We start from the raw sequence: 24676 nt of genomic DNA on the forward strand, positions 1-24676 counted from the left end.
TCTTCTTCTTCTTCTTCTTCTCTTCTTCTCTCTCTCTCTCTCTCTCTCTCTCTCTCTCTCTCTCCCCATCAGAAAACTGAAGTATTAATGAAATGTCATCTCTTTTTTTTCTTTGACTGTGTACACATGAATTAAAATGTAATTGCACATGTGGTAGGCAGAATAAAACATGTTTGGGTTGGTCTGAACGTTGCTGTATCACCCTGTCTTATAATTAAATATTTTTATACCTGTGCAATGAATTTTTAAATAATGTCTGAAGTGCTTTAGGATTTTTAGAAAGAGTTTTGTACATGGCATAAATAATTATTTTACTTGATTGGGCAAATAAGAAACAGAATATCATCTAAGATAGACATGAATATTTTACATAGCAAATTTAGCTTCACTTACTCTTAAAAGGAGTAATTCAATCAGAACTCTTTCAAGAGAATTGTATTAATTACAGAACAAAGAAGGAAAGGATCTTCTCCCAGTTGAGCTATTAACATATTTCATCTAACAAAGGCCATTTAAGTGAATCTGTTGCTTATGGAACCATTTTTCTATACGATTAGTACTTCCCCTTAGTGCTCCTTCAGCCCAGCCCAATAATCACACTCTTTCATAGATTGCCTCTAAATGATCCCAGATGCATATGTACTGCATTTTTAAAGGTCTTAAGTAAAATGTATTTACAACTTCCATTTCAGTGCTAATGTAAATGGGAAGATAGTTCTACTTTATACTGTCCTTACACATACGCACCCCCCGCCCCCGTGCATATCATCGCATTCCCCCTTATCCTAGATGACCCAGAGCAGTTTTATTGTTGTAAATCTTTCCATGGTTGAAGACTACCATTGGAATTTATCAACTTCCTCTTCTCCCTATGCTATAGTACAACTACAACAAGCCTGCCACTTCGTTTTGTTTTGCTAAGCATTGTTTTCACAGGAGGCCTACTTGGTATCTGGTGTCCTCGGGGTTCTTAAGTTCCAGGGTAAGCCCAGGATTATCATCTGTGTGGTCAGTCATTACCCACCTGGAATTTTCTTTTCAAAGCAAGGGTGTTAACCCGCAGCCCTTCTCACTAAGTAAATTTCATCTAACTTACTTCTATGTTTCTTTATTGATAAGGGACCATTTTTAATTCAATTTCTACCCTACACGGTATTATGTACCCTTCTGGTTTTCAAGTTACCTAAAGGGGTTAACTCACTAAGCTCGGTAGAAGAAAAAAGCAGTTGTTTGCTCCTGCATATCATCACTAAAGAGAGCACACTGTGGTGCTGTGTAATACCGCCTGGAACCAAGAGGAAGTTAGGCACATGGCATGTAATTATTACATGAGTTGGGATTTACCCAGAACATTGGGTCTGAGACCCTATTTTCACCACAGATTGCTATGGCACCATACTCAGGACCTTAATTTCACTGCCCAACTAGAGACATCACCTTAGAAACACATTAGAACCAAATACTATTGCAACTCCTTCCTCAAGGGGGATCATTATTTTTTGTGACACAGATCACCAGCAGCTCAGTTACATATGTCCAGAAATATTCCATCCTATCTGTTCAGAACAGTACTGGACCCTATGTGCAGTACACAAAATACAAAACATAATAGTCTACAAAATAGAAAACATAGCTCTATGGAACTTATGAACCATTTAAGATGACTGTTAGACTAATACAAAAAACATTATAATAGCTACCACTTTTACTAAGAACATGTCAGGCACTGCCCTAAGTCTCTTATTCCTTTAAAGTACTTAAGACATATATATACCTTATACTTTATAAATTGTTTTATGAAAATGGGGTATAAGTTAGGTATTATTTTCCTAACTTTTTGAAATTTAAAGGACAAAGTTATTGAAGTTCTGAAAAACAATGCCTAAAAGACGGCTTTTTTTTTTAGAAAACTAGCTACACAATGCATTGCATCCATCGTGTTAAAACTTGCATTAGCCATAAATACAAAAACCATAAACAAGCCACCACTCTTCAAAAATCTGAGCAAAGATAAAGTGTCTAAGGAACAATGTGGATGACTTGCAAAGTATAAGCTCTTTACCTTAAGCACCAATAAACATAAATTTTTTTAAGTAGCACAAATGGATGTGTGTGATCCGTTCTATACACTGAATTGAACCTTTGGCACTAGGAATCTGAGCATTTTGTCAGATAGCATTAACACATGTTATAAAAGTCCATAGTGTCAAAGGAATAGAACCACCAGCATTCAAAAGCAGCTTTGTCAACTAGGCAATAGGACACTCTACAGTATGTCTCATGCCCAAGGCAACACAATTAGTCTCACAAGATTAGACTGACTACAAAGTCCACACTCTAACCTGCATACACGGAACCTCAGTGACTGCATAATCAATGAGATGCTAAATTGTAGGGCACATATACAAGCTAAGAAGGAAGAGTTTACATATTGACTAGAGGTCACAGGATAAAGTGTTATGAGGGAGGCTGGACTTCAGTTTGGCTTCATAGAATGATTAGTTAAATAAGTAAATAGAAAGGGGCCAGATATTCTAAATATCAAGTTATATAAACCTTATGAAAGGTTGAAGGAAAGAACAGCATGCCATGATCAGGGAAACAAGAGGAAGATCAGGGTATATGATGTGTTCCAACATGGATATGTGTATGAAGTACAATATTTTAATTTCACATACCTTCACATCAATGTGTAAGCCTTAGTCTACATAATGTTCAACTAAATAATCCTATATAATAAAAGGTTAATATGCAAATAGACTGAACCACAGAACAACTGGTCGCTATGACGTGCACTGACCACCAGGGAGTGCGCATGGAACATGGTGGGCATCAGCAGCAGGCAGCAGAGTGTGGAACATGGCAGGCATCGGCTGCAGCGGGATGGTGGAACAGGTGAGCGGGGGCGCCAGACCAAGGCGGGGCGCTGGTTGCTGTCATCGGGGCAAGCCTCTGGTATTTACTGAAAATTCTTTGCTCACGTACGCCACGGTCCTGCTTGGTGCTCGCACCTGCTGCCAGCGCCAGCCCTGCTCACCCCTCAGGGCTTCTCCAACTCCCCCTGCTCCTGAAGGGCTATCAGGGCCGGCAGCCGCTACTTGCACCCACTGCTGGCGACGTCCCCACTCGCACCTACTGCCAGCGCCCAGTGCTAGTCCCAATTGCTCGGCGCCATCAGCAGGTACAAGTGGTGGCTGCCGGTCCCGATCGCCCCTGAGGGCTTCTCCACCTCCCCCTACCCTGAGCAGAAAATGGGGCAGCAACCGCCACTCACACCCACTGACAGCACCGGCCTTGCTCACACCCTCTGCTGGCGCAGGCCCCAATAGCTCCATGCTGTCAGCAGGTGTGAGCGGGGCAGGCACCGTCAGCACGTGGATCAATGGCAGCGGGAGTGGGGCTGCCGGCAGACAGGGGACCAGGGGCGCGGTGGCAAGGGGCTGGTGGGGGCGCAGAGGATGGACCAAGACCCGCCCCTGTGTCCACCGCAGCCCACAGTTCCTTTCAAGGTGCACGATTTCATGCACTAGGCCCCTCATATCAACTATAAGTCACATCAAAGGACTCCAGAAGCCTCTGGAAAGGGATGTGTCTTACAATGCTGTTTTAAGTACTAAGGATAGAAAAAGAGGTAAGAAAAGAAAACAAGACAGTAAAATCTCAGACATCTTTTTGCTGATACATCTCCTCGGGCAAGTGAAACAAAAGAAAAAATAAACAAATGGGACTACATCAAACTAAAACATTTTTGCACAGCAAAGGAAACCATCAACAAAATGGAAAGACAACCCACTGAATGGAAGAACATATTCACCATGACATATCTGATAAGGGGTTGATATCCAAAATTTATAAAGAACTTATACAACCTACCCTAGCCAGTTTGGCTCAGTGGATAGAGCATCGGCCTAAGGACCAACGATTCCTGAGTTCAATTACAGTCAAGGGCATGTACTTTGGTTGCAGGCTCCTCCCCGAACTGAGCCCTGGTTGGAGCTTGTACAGGAGGCAACCAATCAATGTGTTTCTCTCACATCAATGTTTCTCTCTGTCTTTCCCTCTCTCTTCCACTCTCCCTAAAAATCAATGGAAAAATATCCTTGGGCAAGGATTAACAAAAATAAATAAATAATTAAGAACTTATACAACTCAACACCCAAAGAAACAAACAATCCAATTTAAAAATGGCAAAGGACCTGAATAGACACTTCTTCAAAGAGGACATACAGATGACCATACACATATGAAAAGATGCTCAATGTCACTGATCATCAGAGACATACAAATAAAAAACCACAGTATCATCTCACACCTGTCAGAATGGCTACCATCAATAAATCCACAAACAACAAGTGCTGGCGAGGATGTGGAGAAAAGGGAACCCTAGTGCACTGTTGGTAGGAATGCAGATTGGTGCAGCCACTGTAGAAAGCAGTACGGAGTTACCTCAAAAAAATAAAAATGGAACTGCCTTATGATCCAGAGATTCCACCTCTGGGAATTTATCTGAAGAAACCCAAAACACTGATTTGAAAGATTAGATGCACCCTCTTATTCATTGCAGCTTTACTTACAATAGCCAAGATCTAGAAACAGCCAAGTGTCCATCAGTAGGTGAGTGGATAAAATCTGTGGTACATTTACACAATGAAATACTACTCAGTTGTTAAAAAAAGGGGAGGGGGTAGCCCTGGCCGGCTTGGCTCAGTGGATAGAGCGTCAGCCTGTGGACTGAAGGGCCCCGGGTACGATTCCGGCCAAGGGCACATGCCAGGGTTGCGGGCTCAATCCCCAGTAGGGGACGTGCAGGAGGCAGCCGATCAATGATTCTCTCTCACCTTCTCCCTTCCTCTCTGAAATCAATAAAGAAATATATTATTTTTTTAATTTTTATTTCTTAAGGTATTAAAAAGAATATTACATATGTCTCCTTCTTCCCCCCCTGGTTAATCTTATATGCATGCATATAAGTCCATCGGTTGATCTCTTAATCCCCCCCCCAAACCCTCCCCAGGCTTCCCACTGTAGTTTGACAGTCTGTTCAATGTTGCTCTGCCTCTGCATCTACCCCTGTTCATCAGTCTATACTGGTCCCCATTATCTGTCCCAACCTCACTGGAGCAGTCCCAACCTGACCGGGGCCGTCCCGACCTCACCGGGGCCGTTTCAACCTCACCGGGGCCATCCCGCCCTCACCGGGGCCGTTTCAACCTCACCGGGGCCATCCCTACCTCACCGGGGCCGTTTCAGCCTCACCGGGGCCGTCCCGACCTCACCGGGGCCGAGAAATCAATAAAGAAATATATTTTAAAAAATAAAAATAAAAAAGGGGGGGTAGAAATCTTACCTTTTACAGTAGCACGTATGGACCAGGAGAGCATTAGCTAAGTGAAATAAGACAGTCAGAGAAAGACAAGTACCATGCGATTTCACTCATATGTGGAATCTAATTAATAAAATGAACTAGCAAGCAAAATAGACTGGCGGTATTGGGGAGGGAGGGGAATAAAGCAAAAAAGAGAAAAAAACTCATAAACAACAGTGTGATGATTGCCATGGGGATGGGGGAAGAAGGTGGAAGAGGTTATGGGGGGGATAAATGGTGATGGACAGAGACTTGACTTGGGGTGGTGCACACACAATACAGTGTACAGATGATGTGTTGTACAATTGTGCACCTGAAACCTGTATAGTTTAGTTAACCAGTGTCATCCCAATAAATCCATTTAAAATTTACATTAAATTAAAAAGGAATTAAATTAGAGTCCAGATTATCAAACTTTATTTTATTTTATTCCACCTAATCAAAGCCCCAAGGAAATCTCTTGATTTATAACTTCTCAAATTAATACATAAATCTGGGCTCTATATAACAGCTGAATCTTGCTATTACCATTCCTATGTAATATCAACCAGGAGGATAAAAACCAAACAGTCCAAGCACATAAACTCTAAGATTACATCTCCAGATATTAAAAACTGAAAAAGTCTCTAGATTCTCCAGTTAATCCTGCTTTGTCATCATTTACTTCAAGCTGACTCGTCCTGGAAAACCTACCACCTCATCTATCATGGCCTCCGCTCACCTTTTCCTACCAAGGCTGTTTTCACCATTACTCTTTTTGACAGTAGGGAAATGGAGAGATGCTTGTGCCCCGACCTAAAATATAGCCTAAGGATAGCTGAGGTGTAAGCACTCACTCTTTTAAAAAAGAAAATAAGGAAAGAAACAGTTAAGCTCACACCTAGGAGAGAGAGTACAACAAACCCCAAAATGGAGTTAAAAAGAATAGAACAAAATACTCCAGGAATCTATCTGGCCCAGAGAAAGAAATCTCTCAAAACTATGTTTAAAATGTCATAGAAAAAGGAAACAAAATAAAAACTAATGAATGAGTCCAAGATAATTATAGTTGATCCACTGAACATCCATAACTCATAGTTAAGGTAACATTAATATTTTGTAACATTAATATTTTTGTAAAGAAATGGATGGGAAATGAAACATGTCAGCAGAACACCTAAATAATGCCTAAGTCTAAGGGCAATCTGTCAGCCTCTGGCATTCGGGAAGCCCGAGGGTTAATGCCCTTATGAATTTTAAAAATGTGGTAACATCAATTTTAATTGCCGGTAATCTGAGGCCAAAACTTTTGTATGCTTTCTTGTTCGTAGCAACAACGGCACCAACAAGTATTTATTGAGCGTCTGCCATGGGTCGGGTACTGTTGTGAGCACCGCAGAGAATGCAGCAGCGAAGGTGACAGATGAGGCCCTGTCCTTACGGAGCCTATGTGCTGTCACACGAGGAATGATGAATACGGTTGGAGCGGAAAACAAGCCATGACTAATTCTCTTGGACAAAGATCCTGCCGTAGGAGGCAGAAGCTTTCTTGCTGTATTGCAATTTTACAGATTCCTGAATCTTTTCCAGTGGGAGAAACTCACTAGTGTGTGTTTAGAGGTTTGGGGGCCTTTCAAGGGGCAGGGTAGGCAATATAAGGGCAAGTCTCACCAAGTCAGGGAAGAGCACACGTTCTGACTCTTTGAACCCTGCCCACCCAGGAAACAGCAATTCCTCAGGGGCTTTCATACAGAAGAACTGGGTTAATATTACAAGTTTCTAGAAAGTTCTGCTATTTTCCGAGGTAAAATGGGAAGTAAACAAAATTTGTCTTTGCTGTTCCCTGCCATCTCCCTCATTCACTATGTCTTCTTGTAGCCTCTCCTTTTTTCTCCCTTTTTCTATTTTGAGATTTTTTTTTTAACTTTCAAAAATCAACCTTTTTAACTTACTAGATGCATACAGTATAAAACCAACTACAGTTTAACTTCCCTCATTTTATTCCTCCTATCTTATCCCTATTGGTCTCTTCCCTCTTTGTCCATCACTCTGTGGTCCCTGACTTCCCACCATCCTTCTCTTTCTGACCGCTTCCCTCCAATTCCCCTTCTATCTTTTCCAGGAAGAAAAAGAATGATCAGTAGGTATAGGAAGAGATGGAGTCTAGTAAGACAAAGGATTGACAGTATGGTACCTGCTCAGGGAAGCCCATTTTATATGGATTTGGCCCTTTGAGCTCAAAATCTGCTTTGTGTGAATAAATTTCACTAGAACTAGAGTTGCTAGACATAACACTTAGAAAATCGTGTAGTAAAGTTTCATACATTTTCTTAGCTGTCTGAATAGAGTCTTTCAAAAATCCTTTTGTGGTTTCGGAGATACTGCACGACTTGCATGAGAGAAAGAGCGAGAACTGGCCGTCTTTTGCCTCTCACCAGGTGGCATTTTCAAATGTTTCTTTAAGTCTACCAGACCTGAGGCCCTGAACCTAACTGTCCCCTATGCCTGGACTCCTGAGCATTAAAGAGAAAAAAACCAACATGATATAGAAAAATGTTAGTTACATGCAAACAAGTCATTAGAATAAGATGGAACTTGGAGACATTGTAGAAAATAGGTCTACCTTTCATCTAGCGCCAATATTCCACCTTTGTGTAGAAATTACCTAAAAATCGGTACCCTGGGTCCAGCCTCTCCTAAAATTACTTTCATTCCGAACACCTAGAACTCCTCACTTTACTTCCCCCAGCCTGGCTTCCTGCAGGGATATTGGGTACGAGACCACGGAAAAGCCCAGGTTTGGAGTCAGACTGATTTACCCTGGAAGACCAGCCTCGTGTCTTATTCGCCCGGTGATCTTAGGCAACAGTCTTCTCATCTGTAAAATGGTGTTCATAAAACCAAGCCCTTTATAATGTATTTAATTATCTAATCCATAAGTGTATTAAACACACTATGTGGCAGATAGTTGTCATTTATAAATAGCATATATAATTTACATATATATATATATATATATGCCCATATTTTTCTCACATACACATGCAATTTACCTGTCTGTCCTCAATGCCATTCTCCCAGAGGTCTGTCCTTGAAGCATTCCCATTTTTCCAAAGTGACAATTAGCTAATGTAAGAATCTAATCACTGAGAATGTGTTAATGGGAAAGGATAAGAAGAGGGAACAGTGACTACTGCCTGCCAACTCAAATGCTCCTCAGAGGTAAAATACGGCTCTTGGACACAAAACTGTACTAAAAGTTGCATGGCCAGAGCAGTGACTCGTGGTGTGAATATCAAGCAGCAGAATCTGGAAGCTCCGTAACTGTAACTGCTTCGTCGCATGTGCTAATTAATACCTAGGCCCTCACTAATTTAAAAATAGGTTTAAAAAAACATAAATGGATAGTGTGTCCTTTTTCATATAAATTTATTGCATTTGCCCCAGAACTTTCTACAAAACAAATATAGCTCCTAGGAAAACAGGGCCTTGGAAAGGTTAAATGCTCACGTAAGGTCTGCAATAAAGCAAAACCTAAAACACAATTCTCTTTTCAAGTCAGTATTTCCTCACCATACTATGCTGACTTGATGAGGTGTGACTACACATAGCAAGTCCTGCTTTGAAAACCCCCATCCCATAGATCCAAAATCAGTGAAACTGGCAATGGCCAGAGAGTCACACCTTTTGCCACACTAACAGGAAAGACTCTTAAGTAATGGACTTGGTGCCTGGCCATCCGAGTCACCCACTTAGTCATTTTTCTAGACGCTATCCATCAGTGAGCACCTTCCCAAACTTCATGCAACCTCATTTAAACATCTAACTGGCAGTTCTGATGGGAATAAACATTACGTCAAAGTAAAAGCTTGACAACCCTGACACCTAGTGGCTGTGAAGAAACGGATGAAGATCCAGCTTGGGAAAGGTCGAATCTCACAAACACAGAGAATTATTGTTAATATTACAAAATATTAATTCTAAAAGCAAACCAGTTCTATTTGGGCTCAGAATTTATCTTGAAATCTATTCAAGGAGGCAAAAAGATTTGCATTTGTAAAGTATATTTTTCTTCAACCTCATACATTTAGAAAACTTACTAATCTTCAGAGATCAAATAAGCAAAGCAAAGGTTGATTCATATGTTGGCATATTTATGACTTTTTTTCCTTAATGTTGTATGTACAACCACATCCTTTACCTGGTCTTCAGGGGATTTTTCTCAAGCATCCCCCTGTCAATATAAAAGCCACCTGGTCCAGCATTCACAGAGGTTCCCTTTATGCCAATGAAGCATCCTTACTTGAAGGGAAGTTGTACCTTTACAAGCCAGCAGGAGTTTTCTTTAAGAGAAGTAAAAGGACACATGTAGAAACCCCCAGAGTGCACATCTAAAAGCAAGACCCCCAGGGAACGCCGCAGGAAGTCCTATGAAGAGACAGGTCAACACAGCATAGCACAGCCTATTTCTGCCCTAAACATTGGAATGTAACTGCCCCAGGCCCACCTAAACTGACAGGCATGACAGCACAAAGCCTAGTACTCATCATCTCCACAAGGAGAGTTCCCATCCTACCTGCTGACGTTTGAAGGCTAAATAATCCAAATTTTCCAGCTCCTTCCCAAGCTTCTGATAGGTTTTCTGGAGGTCAGATTTGTTGGAAACATTTTTAAGAGATTCAAATGTCCTTTGAAACTGAAATTTAAAACGAAAGTAAATAATTAGTACAGCAGCATTATTTTTCCTCAAAGGTCTAACTAGCTAACAGAGAAAAGTTGAAACAGATATAACAAATACAAACTAGTTGCCTTTCAATAAAATAATTAAAAATGATTATGAAGAATAAGAAAATGGCCCTGACTGGTTTGGCTCAGTGGATAGAGCGTCAGCCTGTGGACTCAAGGGTCCCAGGTTCGATTCCGGTCAAGGGCACGTACCTTGGTTTCGGGCATATCCCCAGTAGGGGGTGTGCAGGAGGCAGCTGATTGATGTTTCTCTCTCATTGATGTTTCTAACTCTCTATCCCTCTCCCTTCCTCTCTATAAAAAATCAATAAAATATATTTTTTTAAAAAGAATAAGAAAATGTACACCAACGTTATTGCATAAATGAAAGCCCACTTAGTCCTCATTTCAACAAAAGAGTATACTGGATTAAAAAAAAAAAAAAACTCTTCATGTCTTAGCATACACTACTACTTTTAAAGAAAAAATGTACAATGAATGTATGTATAATTTCAAATCACAATGAGAAAGTGTTAAAAGAGCTCTCACATTCCAACCATGGAAACAATTTATGTAAAAACAGTTGCTTGTCTCTATAGAAATATCTCTGCAGAATAGGCACCCAGCAAGTTTCCATCAGGAAGCTCTCTCAGATCTCATATTTTGGGAAGGTAAGAAAACTAACGTTTTGATGACTGAAGCATATGCAGTGTGTTCAGCAAACATTTATTCATTCCTGCTTTATAACACAGGTGAGCTACAAAATCAGTTCTGCTGAATCAGCATGTTTCTGTTCACGGTTTTAAAAAATATTTTTGATTTTTAGAGAGAGAGGAAAGGAGAGGGAAAGAGAGAGAAACATCGATATTGCCTCTCCCACCCCGCCACTGCCCACCCCCACAACTGGGGATCAAACCCACAACCCAGGCTTGTACCCTGACCAGGAATCGAACTGGCAACCATTTGGTGTACGGATGCCCAATCAACTGAGCCACATCGGCCAGGGCTTCTGTTCATTTCTAAGTCAGATACTAGATAAACACAAAGGAGACAAATTGCAGTGTAGCGCAGAATATTGTTCTGCTACTAATAATTAATTAAGCAAAGGGAGCTCACAACAAATTGAATTCTTGGTTTATTTTAGTAAATTAGCGCCTACTTTGGAGGATTAGTGATTGCAAATGTCACGTAATGTCATTTGCAAGACATTTGCATTTCCTCTCGCTTTATGTCATTTGTTTTCCATATGCTCACTGTGTGCCATTAGATAGATTTCTACAGAGACTTCACCATCTTAAACACACCAGAACTCCACTGTGACTGTGATGGTATGAGACAGGCTAATAGGATTTTACAGAATATGATTAAGTTTCCAGGGAAATGATTTGACCCTTACTATTTCAAACGCCATGGAATAAGTCATATTATAACGGCATTCTGCTGAATTAAATCCTCAGTTTCACAAAAGCAACTTGTTTATCTCAAACCAAGATGGCAGAGGAAAAGGAAATAAAAAATAACAGTACTAAGCTTCCACAGCAGGCTGGTAAATTACATTCAACAATGCGATATTTTAGACATTACTGTGCACAAGGCACTGTGAATATAAAACACGTTTCCTGCGCTAAATGAACTGACAGGCTGCCGGAAAGCTAGGCATGAACCTCAAAAATAGGAAGGACTCTGACATTTGAGTGCCTGCTCAGGTCCAGGCACTACTTTATGCCTTCCAATCTAAGTCTCACAGGAACCACCGGAGGCCCCAGCTCCCTTCCCATTTCACCAGTGAGTCAACTGGACTCCTAGTTTGAAATGGGTTTTGACCACAATGCTGTGCTCTTGCTACTTTATCATTAGCTCAAACAAGGCATTGTGAGTGAAGAGAATGCAAAAAGGAGATAAAAGTAACATGTGCTGAAACAGAAAAGACTCCCTGATATGAGACTCGGGCCAGATAAAAGACATGAGGGAAACTGAATTGGGCCTCAAATCACAGGAAGAATTTTCAGAGCCTTAAATGGGAACCAGTCCCACCCATCAGTTCAAACGCAGCCGAAGTCTGCTCATTTTCCCATTTTGTGGCAGAGTAAACAAATTTCTTTAATATAATTTTAATAACCATTATATTCGCTGTTTTATTATGTTATGTGATTGTTTCTGTGCCTTGCTCTATTCCTTGGTCTATTCTCTCTATGTTCAAATCAAAATAATACCAGGTCTACAATTTTAAACAATTTAAGTAATTTTATCTATAAATAATACAAACTATTTTGCCAATCAATCTATTCCCTGAGAAATATTACTCTACTTCTTAGATATTTCTTCCTCACATCTATGTGAACTTTTATACAACTCCAAATAGAAACTTCCGGATTAATACAGTAATACATTCAAAATAAGAAACATGAAAACCAATAATTCCAGATAACCCGTCTACAGCCAACGAAGTAAGAGAGAAAATCCAGTAAGGATGCATAACCACAAACTGTTTTCATTAAAGGTCAGAGTCTGCATAATGTGGAGATTTTAGCTCGAATTTTCATTATCAGGACATATAGCCTCCATTGATTGATACTAAATAGCTCAGAATACTCAAACTATGATGATTCATTCATTTAAGTAGATTTTTTCGTTTATAAAAACAAATAATTATCAAGGGGATGTCATAAAATCTGTAGAGTAGCTTTTTGTTAGATCCCATTAAACACACTCCATCAATACCTGCCCACATATACACTTAAAGATGCTAAAGAATAAAAGCACTAATTTTACCTTGTAGATGAAGCAGAAGTAAAAAAAGATAAAAATAAGGCAATGCTAAGGTAAGGTTCAGATTTTACTGAAAGATATTTGACATTAACTCAATTTGAAGATTTTTCATTCCAATAGGCCACTGTGCTTGAGTTAATGTCAAATATCTTCCAGTAAAATCTGAACCTTACCTTAAGCATTGCCTGGATTGTACTTGTTCAAAGTTTTGGGTGGTAATTTAAAATAATTCAAGAATCCCAAAATAATTTGTTGAATGTTGATATTTTTAACTCATTACAGACAAAATGTAAACCTTAAAAAAAAAAGCCCAGGGAATAAATCTGAACCCAAAACAAACCTGGGTGTACTCTAAAATGTCACAACTGAATATTAAGATGGTCTTTTCTCTGAGAAATAAATGCAAATTCTGTCCTATTTGGCTATCGTATCAAATATCACAGGGCAGACGAGAATGAGAACATGCAAACACTATCTCTTAGCCCAAATTTTTCCATAAAAGTAAGTGCTGTAAACCCGCACCCAAGATCCTTTCTGTTCGAGTTCCAATTCAAGAGTGCAATGTAGGAAGATCCTGAATTCACCTCCTCCCATGGACACACTGCATCTACAACTATGTTGGGGGGAGGGGGGGCGGTGGGGAACCCTAAACAAAGGTGGAGATACTACTTCACATCAGGTAAACAAGCCGGAAACCATACCGAAGCAGGTAGAGACACATTCTCGCCATAAACCCCACCCCCCAATGGAACAACCCACCATCAGGAAGAAACTTAAAAAAAAAACAGAGCACCATGCAGAGTGAAGGGTTCATACCTCACATCAGGCACCCCAACTCTTAAGACAGGCACCTGAGAGATGAGCCTCCAAGACACGTGGCTTTGAAGACCAGTGGGGCTCACAGCCACCAGACTCCTGGGGCTGTAGCTGCCTAAGAACAGGCTCCTAGAGGGCTCCACACAGACTCACCCACCCTATGGCCAGTGCTAAAGCAGTCTTTTGAAATGAGCCCCAAATTTACATGAAAAAAAGACTCATTTGTTTATTTTATAACATTGGTCAGCAAGGCAGAGGCCTGCTTGGATAGTCTCGGGGCCATTTTTTTCTTTTTTGTAATTCTTTTTTTAGAGGTTGCCATCTTTACACTCCCCCTAGGGCCATTTTTTTCTTTTTCTTTTTTATTCTTTTTTTAGAGGTTGCCATCTTTACACTCCCCCTCTGCCTTGCTCCAGCCAGTGGTCACTGTCTTTACACTCTCCCACTAACAGGCTGCAGAGCACCACTCTCTCACAAAGAGGAGCATCTACACATGTCTGGTGGCCCAGTTTCTATGGTGGCCACCCAGGGGTGCCCCAAGATCTCCTAGCCTGGAGGACAGGGAGGCTTATGTTCCCGGGTTCCATGGAACTGTAACAACCAGAAAGATAGTTCTTGCCCTGTCCAGTGGCTCAGTGGGTTGCAGCATCGTCCCATACACCAAAAGGTGGTGGGTTCAATTCCAATTCAGGGCACATACTTGGGTTGTGGGTTCGATCCCCAGTCAGGAAGTGTATAGGAGGCAACCAATCAATGTTTCTCTTTCACATCAATGTTTCTCTCTCTCTCTAAAGTCAATGAAAATATACCCTCATGTGAGGATTTTTAAAAATTAAAGTTCAAAGAGAAATGTACTAAAACTAACTAAAATATGTAAAAAAAAAATACATAACATGAATAGATGTAAATTGTGACGACCACAACATAAAGTCTATGTGTGGGAGAATTAAAATACCCATAGAAGTTACACAAAAGGAATAAAAAAGAAATGAAAGCATATCACTACAAACATAATCTATCTCGTTTTATTTGCTCTCCTGAGCTCCAATATATTTGTAGTATCTACTATCTTTCATATGTGCCTCAAGTCCAGTATGTCTAAGGCTCGTAAATTGCTTCTCTATATGCAGAAAACCAGTGTCCTCAATGCCCAACCAAATTCCTAGAAGGCTGCTTGCTACTTCCCTTTCCCTCTGAACAGATTCCAATCACTTTCCAAATTGTACTGTTCCTCCTCCATCTCTCTCATTCGTTCCTCACCCCACCCCATCATTTCACCACCAAATGAATGCATCAGCCTCATTACTGGCTCTCTACCTCCAATCTGCCCCCCTTGCCAACTGCTGACAGAGTAATGGACCTAACATATAAATTTACTTATATAATTTTCCTGCTTAAAATTCTTTAATGGTTCCCACCCTCGTTTCAGACTATAGTTCAAACTTTTTAACTTAGCACATAGCCTTTCACAAGTAGATCTATGCCCACTCTCCTCAACTTCAACTCATTCCTCCCATACAATCATCCTTCACCTCAGCCATTCATAAGTATGAATGGTCTTCAAGAATATACATTCCCTCCACTTAAAATGCTCTCTTCCTTCACTACCTCCTTTGTCTAGTTCTCTCTCCAAACTCAGTCAAGCATTATTCACTCAAAACACTCTCCCTTGATACAGCTGCCATCATGCCTCCTTAAGACCTTACACCAACCTCTAGCATAATAACTTACATTGTTGATTTCTTAATTAGTCTATAAATTCCAGGAGAGCGGGACCCTGGTGTTATTTTTTCTAAATATGAATCCCTAGCACATAGTGTGAAGGCTGGCATACAGTAAGCACACAAAAAATAAGCATTTGCTGAATGGGTTAATAAGCTGATCAAACTGGGGCTACTTGGTCCTTTTCAGAAGTTAACATTTTCACATGACCTAAATTATCTTTGTCCCTAAAGTTTCCAGTATGAAATTCAGCACAGAAGCAGATATCTGTGCCCTATTTGTCTCTATTTTCTACTTTTTCCTATTCCATCTTCAATACCAGACTTGTGACTTACTTTTTTCTTTAAACCTTAATATCTCTCTGTGTACTTTTCCTAGGATTTTGTGCAGAATATACTTGGCTTCTAACAGCTCTTAATTAAACATTAATTTCTCCCCTTATAAACTGCTAATATTTCTTAATAAAAAGAAGCTTTAAAAACTCTTTTTGCTGGTACATACCTTCCTTTTAATAATAAAAGCTGGTCTCAAAAAGTCTCAGCTATCAATATGGTAATATGTGACTTTCTGGCAACATTATAAATATTCTTTATATCCAGAATCATTTTTAAGTACACAAAAGCTTTATAGCAATGTACGTAGCAAATGTAAACTATGTACTTGGCATAAGAAGTTATTAAAACTGGACCTATTTCTATAATGACATTGGTCTATTTCCTAATCCAAAAAGCATAATATGCTAATCAGACGGGACATCCTTCTGGACGACCTTCCGGACGAAGCCGGCCGGGTCTGCGAGGGAAACCAGGGTCCCGGGTGCCAGAGGGAAGCCAGTGTCAGCAGCTGGGGGAAGGAAGGCCTACTCTTGCACAAATTTCATGCATCAGGCCTCTAGTGATATGATAAATGGGAAAAATTTAGTTCAACTCAGGTGTCAAATTTAATTCCCTTCCTATTTTAAGAATGAAGACAATATTGCATTGCAAGAGTCAAAAAGCGGGAGCAAAGTACTACCACGGAGAAAGGTAGGACAGGGTTCTTGCCAGGTAATTTACATATTAAACCTCACAAGATCCTTTCAAAGTATTCAGAGTGAGTGTTATTATCCTTAGCGCTCAGAAGAAAAAAACACGGCTCACAGATTTTTTAACTTTCCCAAAGTCATCCAGTTAATCAACAACAGAGCCAAGATTCAAGTAAGGTCTCCCTGTTGTCAAAAGCCATGTTGAACCTTATAAAATCCAGATAAAAATATATAATGTGAACTATTGAGAAGTATAAACCATAAAGAAAAGTTAAAAAAAAACTTGAACAGTACAAAATAAAGAAAACTTTTAAGTTCCCATAGAAAACTATGAGCAATAGTGGTGATAAAGCCAAATTGCCTTTACAAGTTCCTTAAATTAATTCAATATTGAAATGACACATCTTTTTCTCCATCCTCTCTTACTTTTGATTTGGACCTATTTTCCCCAGAAGAGAACATGTATTTCCTTAAGGAACTAGATACATGTGAAACTGCCATGCCGGGAATCCTTGATGTATTGAAGTGAATATTAAGTCCCTGTTGGTGCAGTACTGATCCTATTGAGAGTAGCACAGTGAATCATGTTTGCACTAGTTGGTGATCTCAGTCTATGTCCTTTATAAAAATGGTTGATCATAATTGCATCTCTGGGGGAAGTCTCAGTGGAAAGAGGATAATTTAATAAAGATAAGAAAGTATAAGGTAATCAGAAAGTGTTTAGACTATTAAGGTAAAGACTATTAATCAAAAGAGAGTAACATCTCACTTACCGGACATTTAAGAGGAATTATACCTCAGCAGGGATGAAATATTCTGTTATTTGGAAACTATCATAATAAGGAGGAAAAGGATAAGGCCACATTATAAATATTTTAAATATTTTTATAAATGAAGAAAACATTGTGAAAGCAGAGAAATTCTTTGGTACTGTACAATAAATGAATACAAAATGTAGCAGGAACTTGTATACAAGTGTCAGAGCTAAAAAGCCCAAAATGAGCAGAAGCTTGCATGAAATCATAAGATTGTAATAGAGGAGGAGATGCAGGCCGTTGTCTATTATATTTAAAACAAGGGCAAGAAATAAAAAGGTGTCTACTGCTTTTGAAGAAAGAATATGTGTCCAGAAGAAGAAATCTATATCTTTAAAGTTGATGCTCTCCCCCAGAATACATCTGTACTAGATTATTATCATACTAGGGGCCCAGTGCATGAATCCGTGCACCTTGAAAGGAACTGTGGGCTGAGAGGCCGCAGTAGGCACAGGGGCGGGTTTTGGCCCATCCTTCGCACCCCTGCCTGGCCCCTCCCACCACGGCCCCTGGTCCCCTGTCTTCCAGCAGCCCCACTCCCACCACTGCTGCTCCCATGTGCTGACAGCACCAGCCCCACTCATACCCAATGGCTGCTGCCCCAATCAATCCTCAGGAGCAGGGGGAGGTAGAGAAGCCCTCAGGGGCAATTGGGGCCTGCAGGCACTGCTCACACCCACTGATGGCGCCGAGTGATCGGGACCAGCACTGGGCACCGGCAGCAGGTGCAAGCAGCGGCTCTAGCACTAGTTGCAGGTGCAAGCAGGGCCATCGCCAGCAGCAGGTGCAAGCACCCGGAAGGACCGCAGCACTCGGGAGCATAGAATTTTCAGTAACCACCAGAGGCTCGCCCCAATGACAGCAACCAGCGCCCTGCCTTGGTCTGGTGCCCCCGCTCACCTGCCCCACCATCCCACCACGGCAGATGCCCACCATGCTCCGCGCTCTGCCACCTGCTGCCAATGCCCGTCATGTTCTGCGCACACCCCTGGTGGTCAGGGCACATCATAGCAACTGTTTGTTCAGTTGTTGCGCTGTTTGGTCTATTTGCATATTAGGTTTTTATATATATAGACAGTAGGATGTGTGTGCACGCACATGCAGAAGGTGGGGGGGAGGGAGGGAGAAAAAGAGAACTACAAAATTCCTCCTAGGGAAAGAACTATCTATATTGAGAAAATACCTTAAGGAGTAATTTAAGGTAGACAGTGATATCTGAGGGTACAAATGAGCAGAATCCTAGTTGATGGTGGAGAGATGGAAACTCTTACTGTATTCAAATAACAGGAATTTAGGGATGTATGGGACAACAAAGGAGAGTAGGTAGAGAGAAAAATGAGAAAAAAGTAGCTAAAGAAATTTGAAATTTTCTAATATATAAATCAGTGATGGCGAACCTTTTGAGCTCGGCGTGTCAGCATTTTGAAAAACCCTAACTTAACTCTGGTGCCATGTCACATATAGAAATTTTTTGATATTTGCAACCATAGTAAAACAAAGATTTATATTTTCAATATTTATTTTATATATTTAAATGCCATTTAACAAAGAAAAATCAACCAAAAAAATGAGTTCGTGTGTCACCTCTGACATGAGTGTCATAGGTTCGCCATTACTGATATAAATTGAAGCAAGTTAGTTCATACTGTTACACAACAGAACTCCTTCCCTTCCATCTTCTCGAGCTTCTATAAGGTTTGCCATATACATAAACATGGCTTGTCTGGGAGGGGGGATGAGGGAGAATCAAGGAGGAAGAGATCAACTTCCAATTATGGATTAACATACTGCAACAATTTTTGCATGTATCTGTCCAATATATAAATTGAAGCAAGTTAGATCATACTGTTACACAACAGAACTCCTTCCCTTCCATCTTCTCGAGCTTCTATAAGGTTTGCCATATACATAAACATGGCTTGTCTGGGAGGGGGGATGAGGGAGAATCAAGGAGGAAGAGATCAACTTCCAATTATGGATTAACATACTGCAACAATTTTTGCATGTATCTGTCCAATTAATATATGAAATAGGGATAGGAATAGCATCCAAAACTATAATTCAGTGGAGACAATAAAAGCTTGGAGCCAGAGGTGACCCTGAAAATATGAGCCCCAGAAAATTTACAGAATCTTGGGGAGAACATTATACTTGACCGAACACAGAATGAGAGTTCAAGCCAATTCTATCTAGATCTTAAGGGCAAGGAGATCCCTGCAGACAGGTGGTTTACAACCTTAGGTAAGTGGATTGTGAGTAATTGAAAAATGAAGACAATAAAAAGGAAAAAAGGAATAAAAGCAAGCACACAATGGTCACTTAGAGCTCTTATGGGGTTCATTCCCTTTACAACTGGAGTTACTACACTGATAAACCTGCAATGCCACAGATAATACATCTTGATTTCAGGAAGGCCTTTTAGAAAGCGCTTGAGGATAAAATAAATTAGCGTGGTTTACACAGTAGCCCGATGAAATGAGTTTAAAACTCATTTTAACAACTTCACTCAACATGTGGTAATATCTGATTCATGTTATCTGAATGGAAGATATAGCACACTTTTCCATGTCATTAAACAATTTTTCATGAATAGTTTGGTCAAAGAAATCTGAAAATGACATCAGGTTAGGAAGGAAGACAAAATCAAAAGTCAAAAAGATCTGAATGGACTGTATCAAAAAAGCCAGAATTAACAAGATAAATTTCCATGAATATAAATGTAACATCTACCTTTACATATAGAAAGATAACTAGTGTCACAGGAAAAAGATCTGGATTAAGAGTAGTTTGAGTTCAGAAACTTGGAGCTTTTAATCGCTCACAAAATCAGTATGAACCAACAGCTATCATAATAGGTAAGGTTGGACATTAAGTCGGGAAGGTTATTGTCAGAGTATATTATGCAATGTTTACATCATAGAGTCTATTTTTATTTCCAGATATCTTAATGTCAACATTCTATGAAACCTACCTAATAATCTAGAATATGCATAGAAAAAATTAGAGATGATTTTGCAGACTTCTATTTCTTGTATTGGCAAATTAATTATTCAGTTCAATCCTTCTGCTGATTAAATCTAATAAGACTTGATGATATGTAAAAAACTTCATCCTTAAAACATCAAAGAGCTAATAAAACAGTGAGGAATCTCCTGAGATGAGTTCCAGAAGAGATAATGTTGAGCACACAAAGATAAGACACCATGAGCAAAAACCAGCATAGTGGTAATACAAGCAGACACCCTGGGAGTCCAGACACTGAAGTTTTCAAACTTTAACCATAAAACAATTCTGCTTACCTTGTTCAAGTATTTAAAATACAAGACTGAGCCCTGGCCGGTTGCTCAATGGTTAGAGCATCACCCTGTGCATCAAAGAATGTGGGTTGGATTCCCAGTCAAGGGAATGTACCTCAGTTGCAGGCTCGATCCAGCCGAGTACGGGCATGTGTGGGAGGCAACCAATCAATCTGTCTCTCTCACACTGATGTGTCTCTCTCTCCCCCCACCTCCCTTTCACTCTATCTAAAAAAAAATTAAAAAAAAAAAAGGAGGGGGGAATTATCCTTGGCTGAGGATTAAAAAAAAAAAAAGAAAAGATTAAAAATTTCAACAAAAAATAAAAGGAGGGGGGAATTATCCTTGGCTGAGGATTTAAAAAAAAAAAGAAAAGATTAAAAATTTCAACAGGAAAATAAAATCATACAAGATATGGAAATTCTAGAGTATTCTGAGTAGTCTGGAACTGTTATACAAGAACTAGAGGCCCAGTGCACAAAATTCGTGCGATCATGGGGGGGGGGGGGCCCCTAGCCCAGATTTCGAGAGGGCACAGACCAGGCCAAAAGACCCCACTGATGCATGATGGGGGCCGGGGAGGGACGTGGGAGGTTGGCCAGCGGGGCAGGGCCATGGGAGGGCTCCAGGGCATGTCCAGCCCATCTCGCTCAGTCCCGATCGGCCAGACCCCAGCAGCAAGCTAACCTACCCGTCGGAGTGTCTGCCCCCTGGTGGTCAGTGCACATGATAGCGAGCGGTTGAGTGGCCTTAGCATATCATTAGTATATTATGCTTTGATTGGTTGAACAGACAACCAGATGACCAGACACTTAGCATATTAGGCTTTTATTATATAGGATGTTAAAGGGTCAAGAAATTTTTCAGCCTAGATAAAGGAAGCCATATGTAAGTCCTAAATTATCAGTTATTTGGGTGGGGGAATGGTTTTTCCTATTGCCGTGATTCTGTGTTGCTCCAGAAAGCGTAACTAGAAGTAGGAATGAGAATAGCTAGGAGGCAGATTTAAGCTCATTTTGAGAAAAAATGTCTCTAACAATTAGAGTTGTTCAAAACCAGGTTCACTGTCTCACAGAACCGAGATGACTATCACTATTAGTGACCACTTATATTGTTAGACAATTACATGTATTGAGCATTACCTTAGTAAGACATTAGACTACAGGCACTGATATTTCTCCACTATTATTTTTTATTCCAAGTAGAAATTTAATATAATCATAAATATTATTAGAAATATTCTAAAACACCATTTCCCAAAGTATGGCCTGAGAAAATTTCAGGATTACTATACTTTAGAAGAATTCTAGGGTCAAGAAGTTTGGAAAAGTCTGGGTTAAGCAAAGTAAAACAAGTTTCCTTCCTTCGGTATCCCTTACTGACTTTAACATGTTAATGTGCATTGAAAACATTCAGAGGGAATTCTGTGTGCAGCATGGACCAAAAAAAAATTATTTTTATGTTGCATATTTATAAGATAAGTCCTGTAGAATACTTTGGGGGAAAGGTTGGGGTAAGTAATTCTAATGTTGATGATCTCAAAAAATCAGTTTGTCTTCATTCTATGTGAAACCTCAAGAGGATTGAGTTAGTAATACAATTCACACCAATTTTTCATAAGGATGAAATAATGAAAAACTGTATCACAATTTACCACAAAAGGTCTTCCCTTTTTCACAGTGAGGTACATTGTTTTACTTAAAATACTTATAAGTGGCTTAAATGATTTAGCACAAGTCCAGGCTCTGATGACGCACCAACAGATGTCCTCCTGGCAGATCTAAATTCCATTACAACCTGTGATAGGCCCATGAACTTGTCTAAGCACTTCCAAAAGCTATTTATACTTAAAGCTGCTCTAACCCTTGTAATATTAAGTCCCAGAGTTGTTGTTTTCCTATTGCCCTGAGCAAGTTTGTTAAATTCAACATGCCTCCGTTTTTTCATCTGTAAAACAGTAATCAGAGAGACTTCCAGCCAAAATAGTAGAGTAGGTAAATATTGTGCTCACCTCCTCCCACAACCACATCAAAATTACAATTAACTTACAGAACCACCACCATTGTGAACCACCTGAAGACTAGCTGAACAGAAACATCTTGTAACTAAAGGTGTAAAGAAGCTACAGTGAGACTGGCGGGCGGGGGGCGGGGCGGGGGAAGATGCAGAACAGGCAAGTCTCTCTTCCACTGTATGGCAATTAAAAGTCAGGAGGCTCTCTTGGCTGCAGAAGCAAGGGATCCAAGGCCAACACCTGGCTCCCTAGCCCAGGGCACCAGTGCTGGGAAGAGGTGTCCCCATAACACCTGGCTAGAGAAATCAGCAGGGATTGCATTTGAGTGAGACAAAGGCCTACTGGAGATCCAGGGGCTCCTCTAGAGGGGCCTGCATTTGGACTTCCTCCCTCAAAGACTCACTCACCCTGGGCTCCGGTGGAGGGGAAGCAGCTCAAAAAGTGCCAGGGACATACAGGAGGAAAATGAATTGACTAGCTTCAGGCTGAAGGCCGGAGGCGGGAGGGGTAAGGTGCAGCGCAGCTCTTGACAGGGATGGAAGTGCTGGCAGGGAACATTCCCCCTCTGTTGCTTACTTGCTCCTCCCAGCCAGCAGTCACAAGTGGGTATTGATCTGAGCTCTCCAGTAATCGGGCTCATACTGTTCACCCTGTCCTGATGATTTCCGGAGACCCTGCCCCACCACTAACATGCCCAGCCTGGACCATTTCAGTGGCTTTTCCACACAGGTGGCCTGCCTCAGCTCACACTGAAGACTTTCCTAATCACTCTCAAAGACCCACTAACTCCAAAAAAGCAGCCACTAGCCCAGGGGTGGGCAAACTTTTTGACTCGAGGGCCACAATGGGTTCTTAATCTGGACCGGAGGGCCGGAACAAAAGCATGGATGGAGTGTTTGTGTGAACTAATATAAATTCAAAGTAAACATCATTACATAAAAGGGTATGGTCTTTTTTTTTTTTAGTTTTATTCATTTCAAACGGGCCGGATCCGGCCCACAGGCCGTAGTTTGCCCACGGCTGCACTAGCCTCAGTATGCCCTGTACCTCTCACTAAGCGGCAGCATGCCTGGCACCAGTGAAAACCAGTCTCAGCTTGCACTGTAACTCAGATCAGGTGGCCCAAGGCCTGGCATAAGAGGCAGCCAGTGATGGCTTGGAATGTAACTGCAACTAAGTGGCCACCAGCCCAGCACAAGTGTTCGCTGGCCTCAGCTCAAATCATGGTGCCCACCAAAGGGTCCCAAGCATTACACTAGTGGTAACTGGCCTCAGTTCACAGCATAGCTTCTCTCAAGCACCTCTACACCCAGCATAAGTGGCAAAGAATTGCAGATCACTTTGTGCTCCCACCAGACAGTCCAAGCCAGGCACAAATGGTGGCTGACATTGGCCTGCTTGGTCCCCTCCTAGAAGACTACAGAACACACCCAGTGGCTGCTTGAGCACTATCCAATCAACTCCACAAATGACACATCAGAGCTCCACTACGGCAACTCCCACTCTGTGGAGTCAGCCTACACACAACAGCTTGTCTGCCGTAGTCAGCCTGAAGGTCAAACCCACCCACAAACATGCCAACAGCAGCTAAGGCTCAACTATAACAGGAGGGTGCACAGAACCCACACAAGTGACAGTCATGGAGCACCCAGCTAAGGTGCCCGGCTCAAGTGACCAGGCAGAGTGCATCACTGGGCCTCACAGGACACCTAATACATAAGGCCACCTTGCCAAGACTGGGAGGGAGATGTAGTAGATCCACCTAATACATAGAAACCAACATAGGGAGACAGCTAAAATGAGGAGACAAGCAAACATATCACAAATGAAAGAACAAGACAAAACTCCAGAAAAAGAACTAAATGAAAAGGAGATAAGCATTAACCTAATACAGAGTTTAAAACACTGGTTTCTAAGGATGCTCAGTGAACTTAGGGGAATAATAGATGAACTTAGTGATAACTTCAACAAAGAGAGGCCATAAAGAACCAGTCAGAAATGAGAGATACAATAACTGAAATGAAGAATACTTTAGATGGAATAAACAGCAGGTTTGATGAAGCAGATAATCAAATCAGTGATCTGGAAGACAAGGTAGTAGAAAACAAAAAGAAAAAAGAATCAAAAGAAATGAGGACAGTGTAAGAGACC

The 24676-nt window shown here is 40.8% G+C and overlaps 1 protein-coding gene across 1 annotated transcript in view; it reads right to left on the bottom strand.

The window, feature by feature from the left end:
* The window catches only part of CTNNA3 (catenin (cadherin-associated protein), alpha 3), a 1348181-nt gene that overhangs the window by 1228813 nt on the left and 94692 nt on the right, over window positions 1-24676 (bottom strand). The window contains exon 5 of the mRNA XM_005876777.2: window positions 9921-10040. Within this exon, the coding sequence (XP_005876839.1) occupies window positions 9921-10040 (120 nt within the window). The remainder of the gene's footprint in view (window positions 1-9920; window positions 10041-24676) is intronic.

Source organism: Myotis brandtii, unplaced genomic scaffold, assembly GCF_000412655.1.
Source record: "Myotis brandtii unplaced genomic scaffold, ASM41265v1 scaffold499, whole genome shotgun sequence".
NCBI lineage: Eukaryota > Metazoa > Chordata > Mammalia > Chiroptera > Vespertilionidae > Myotis > Myotis brandtii.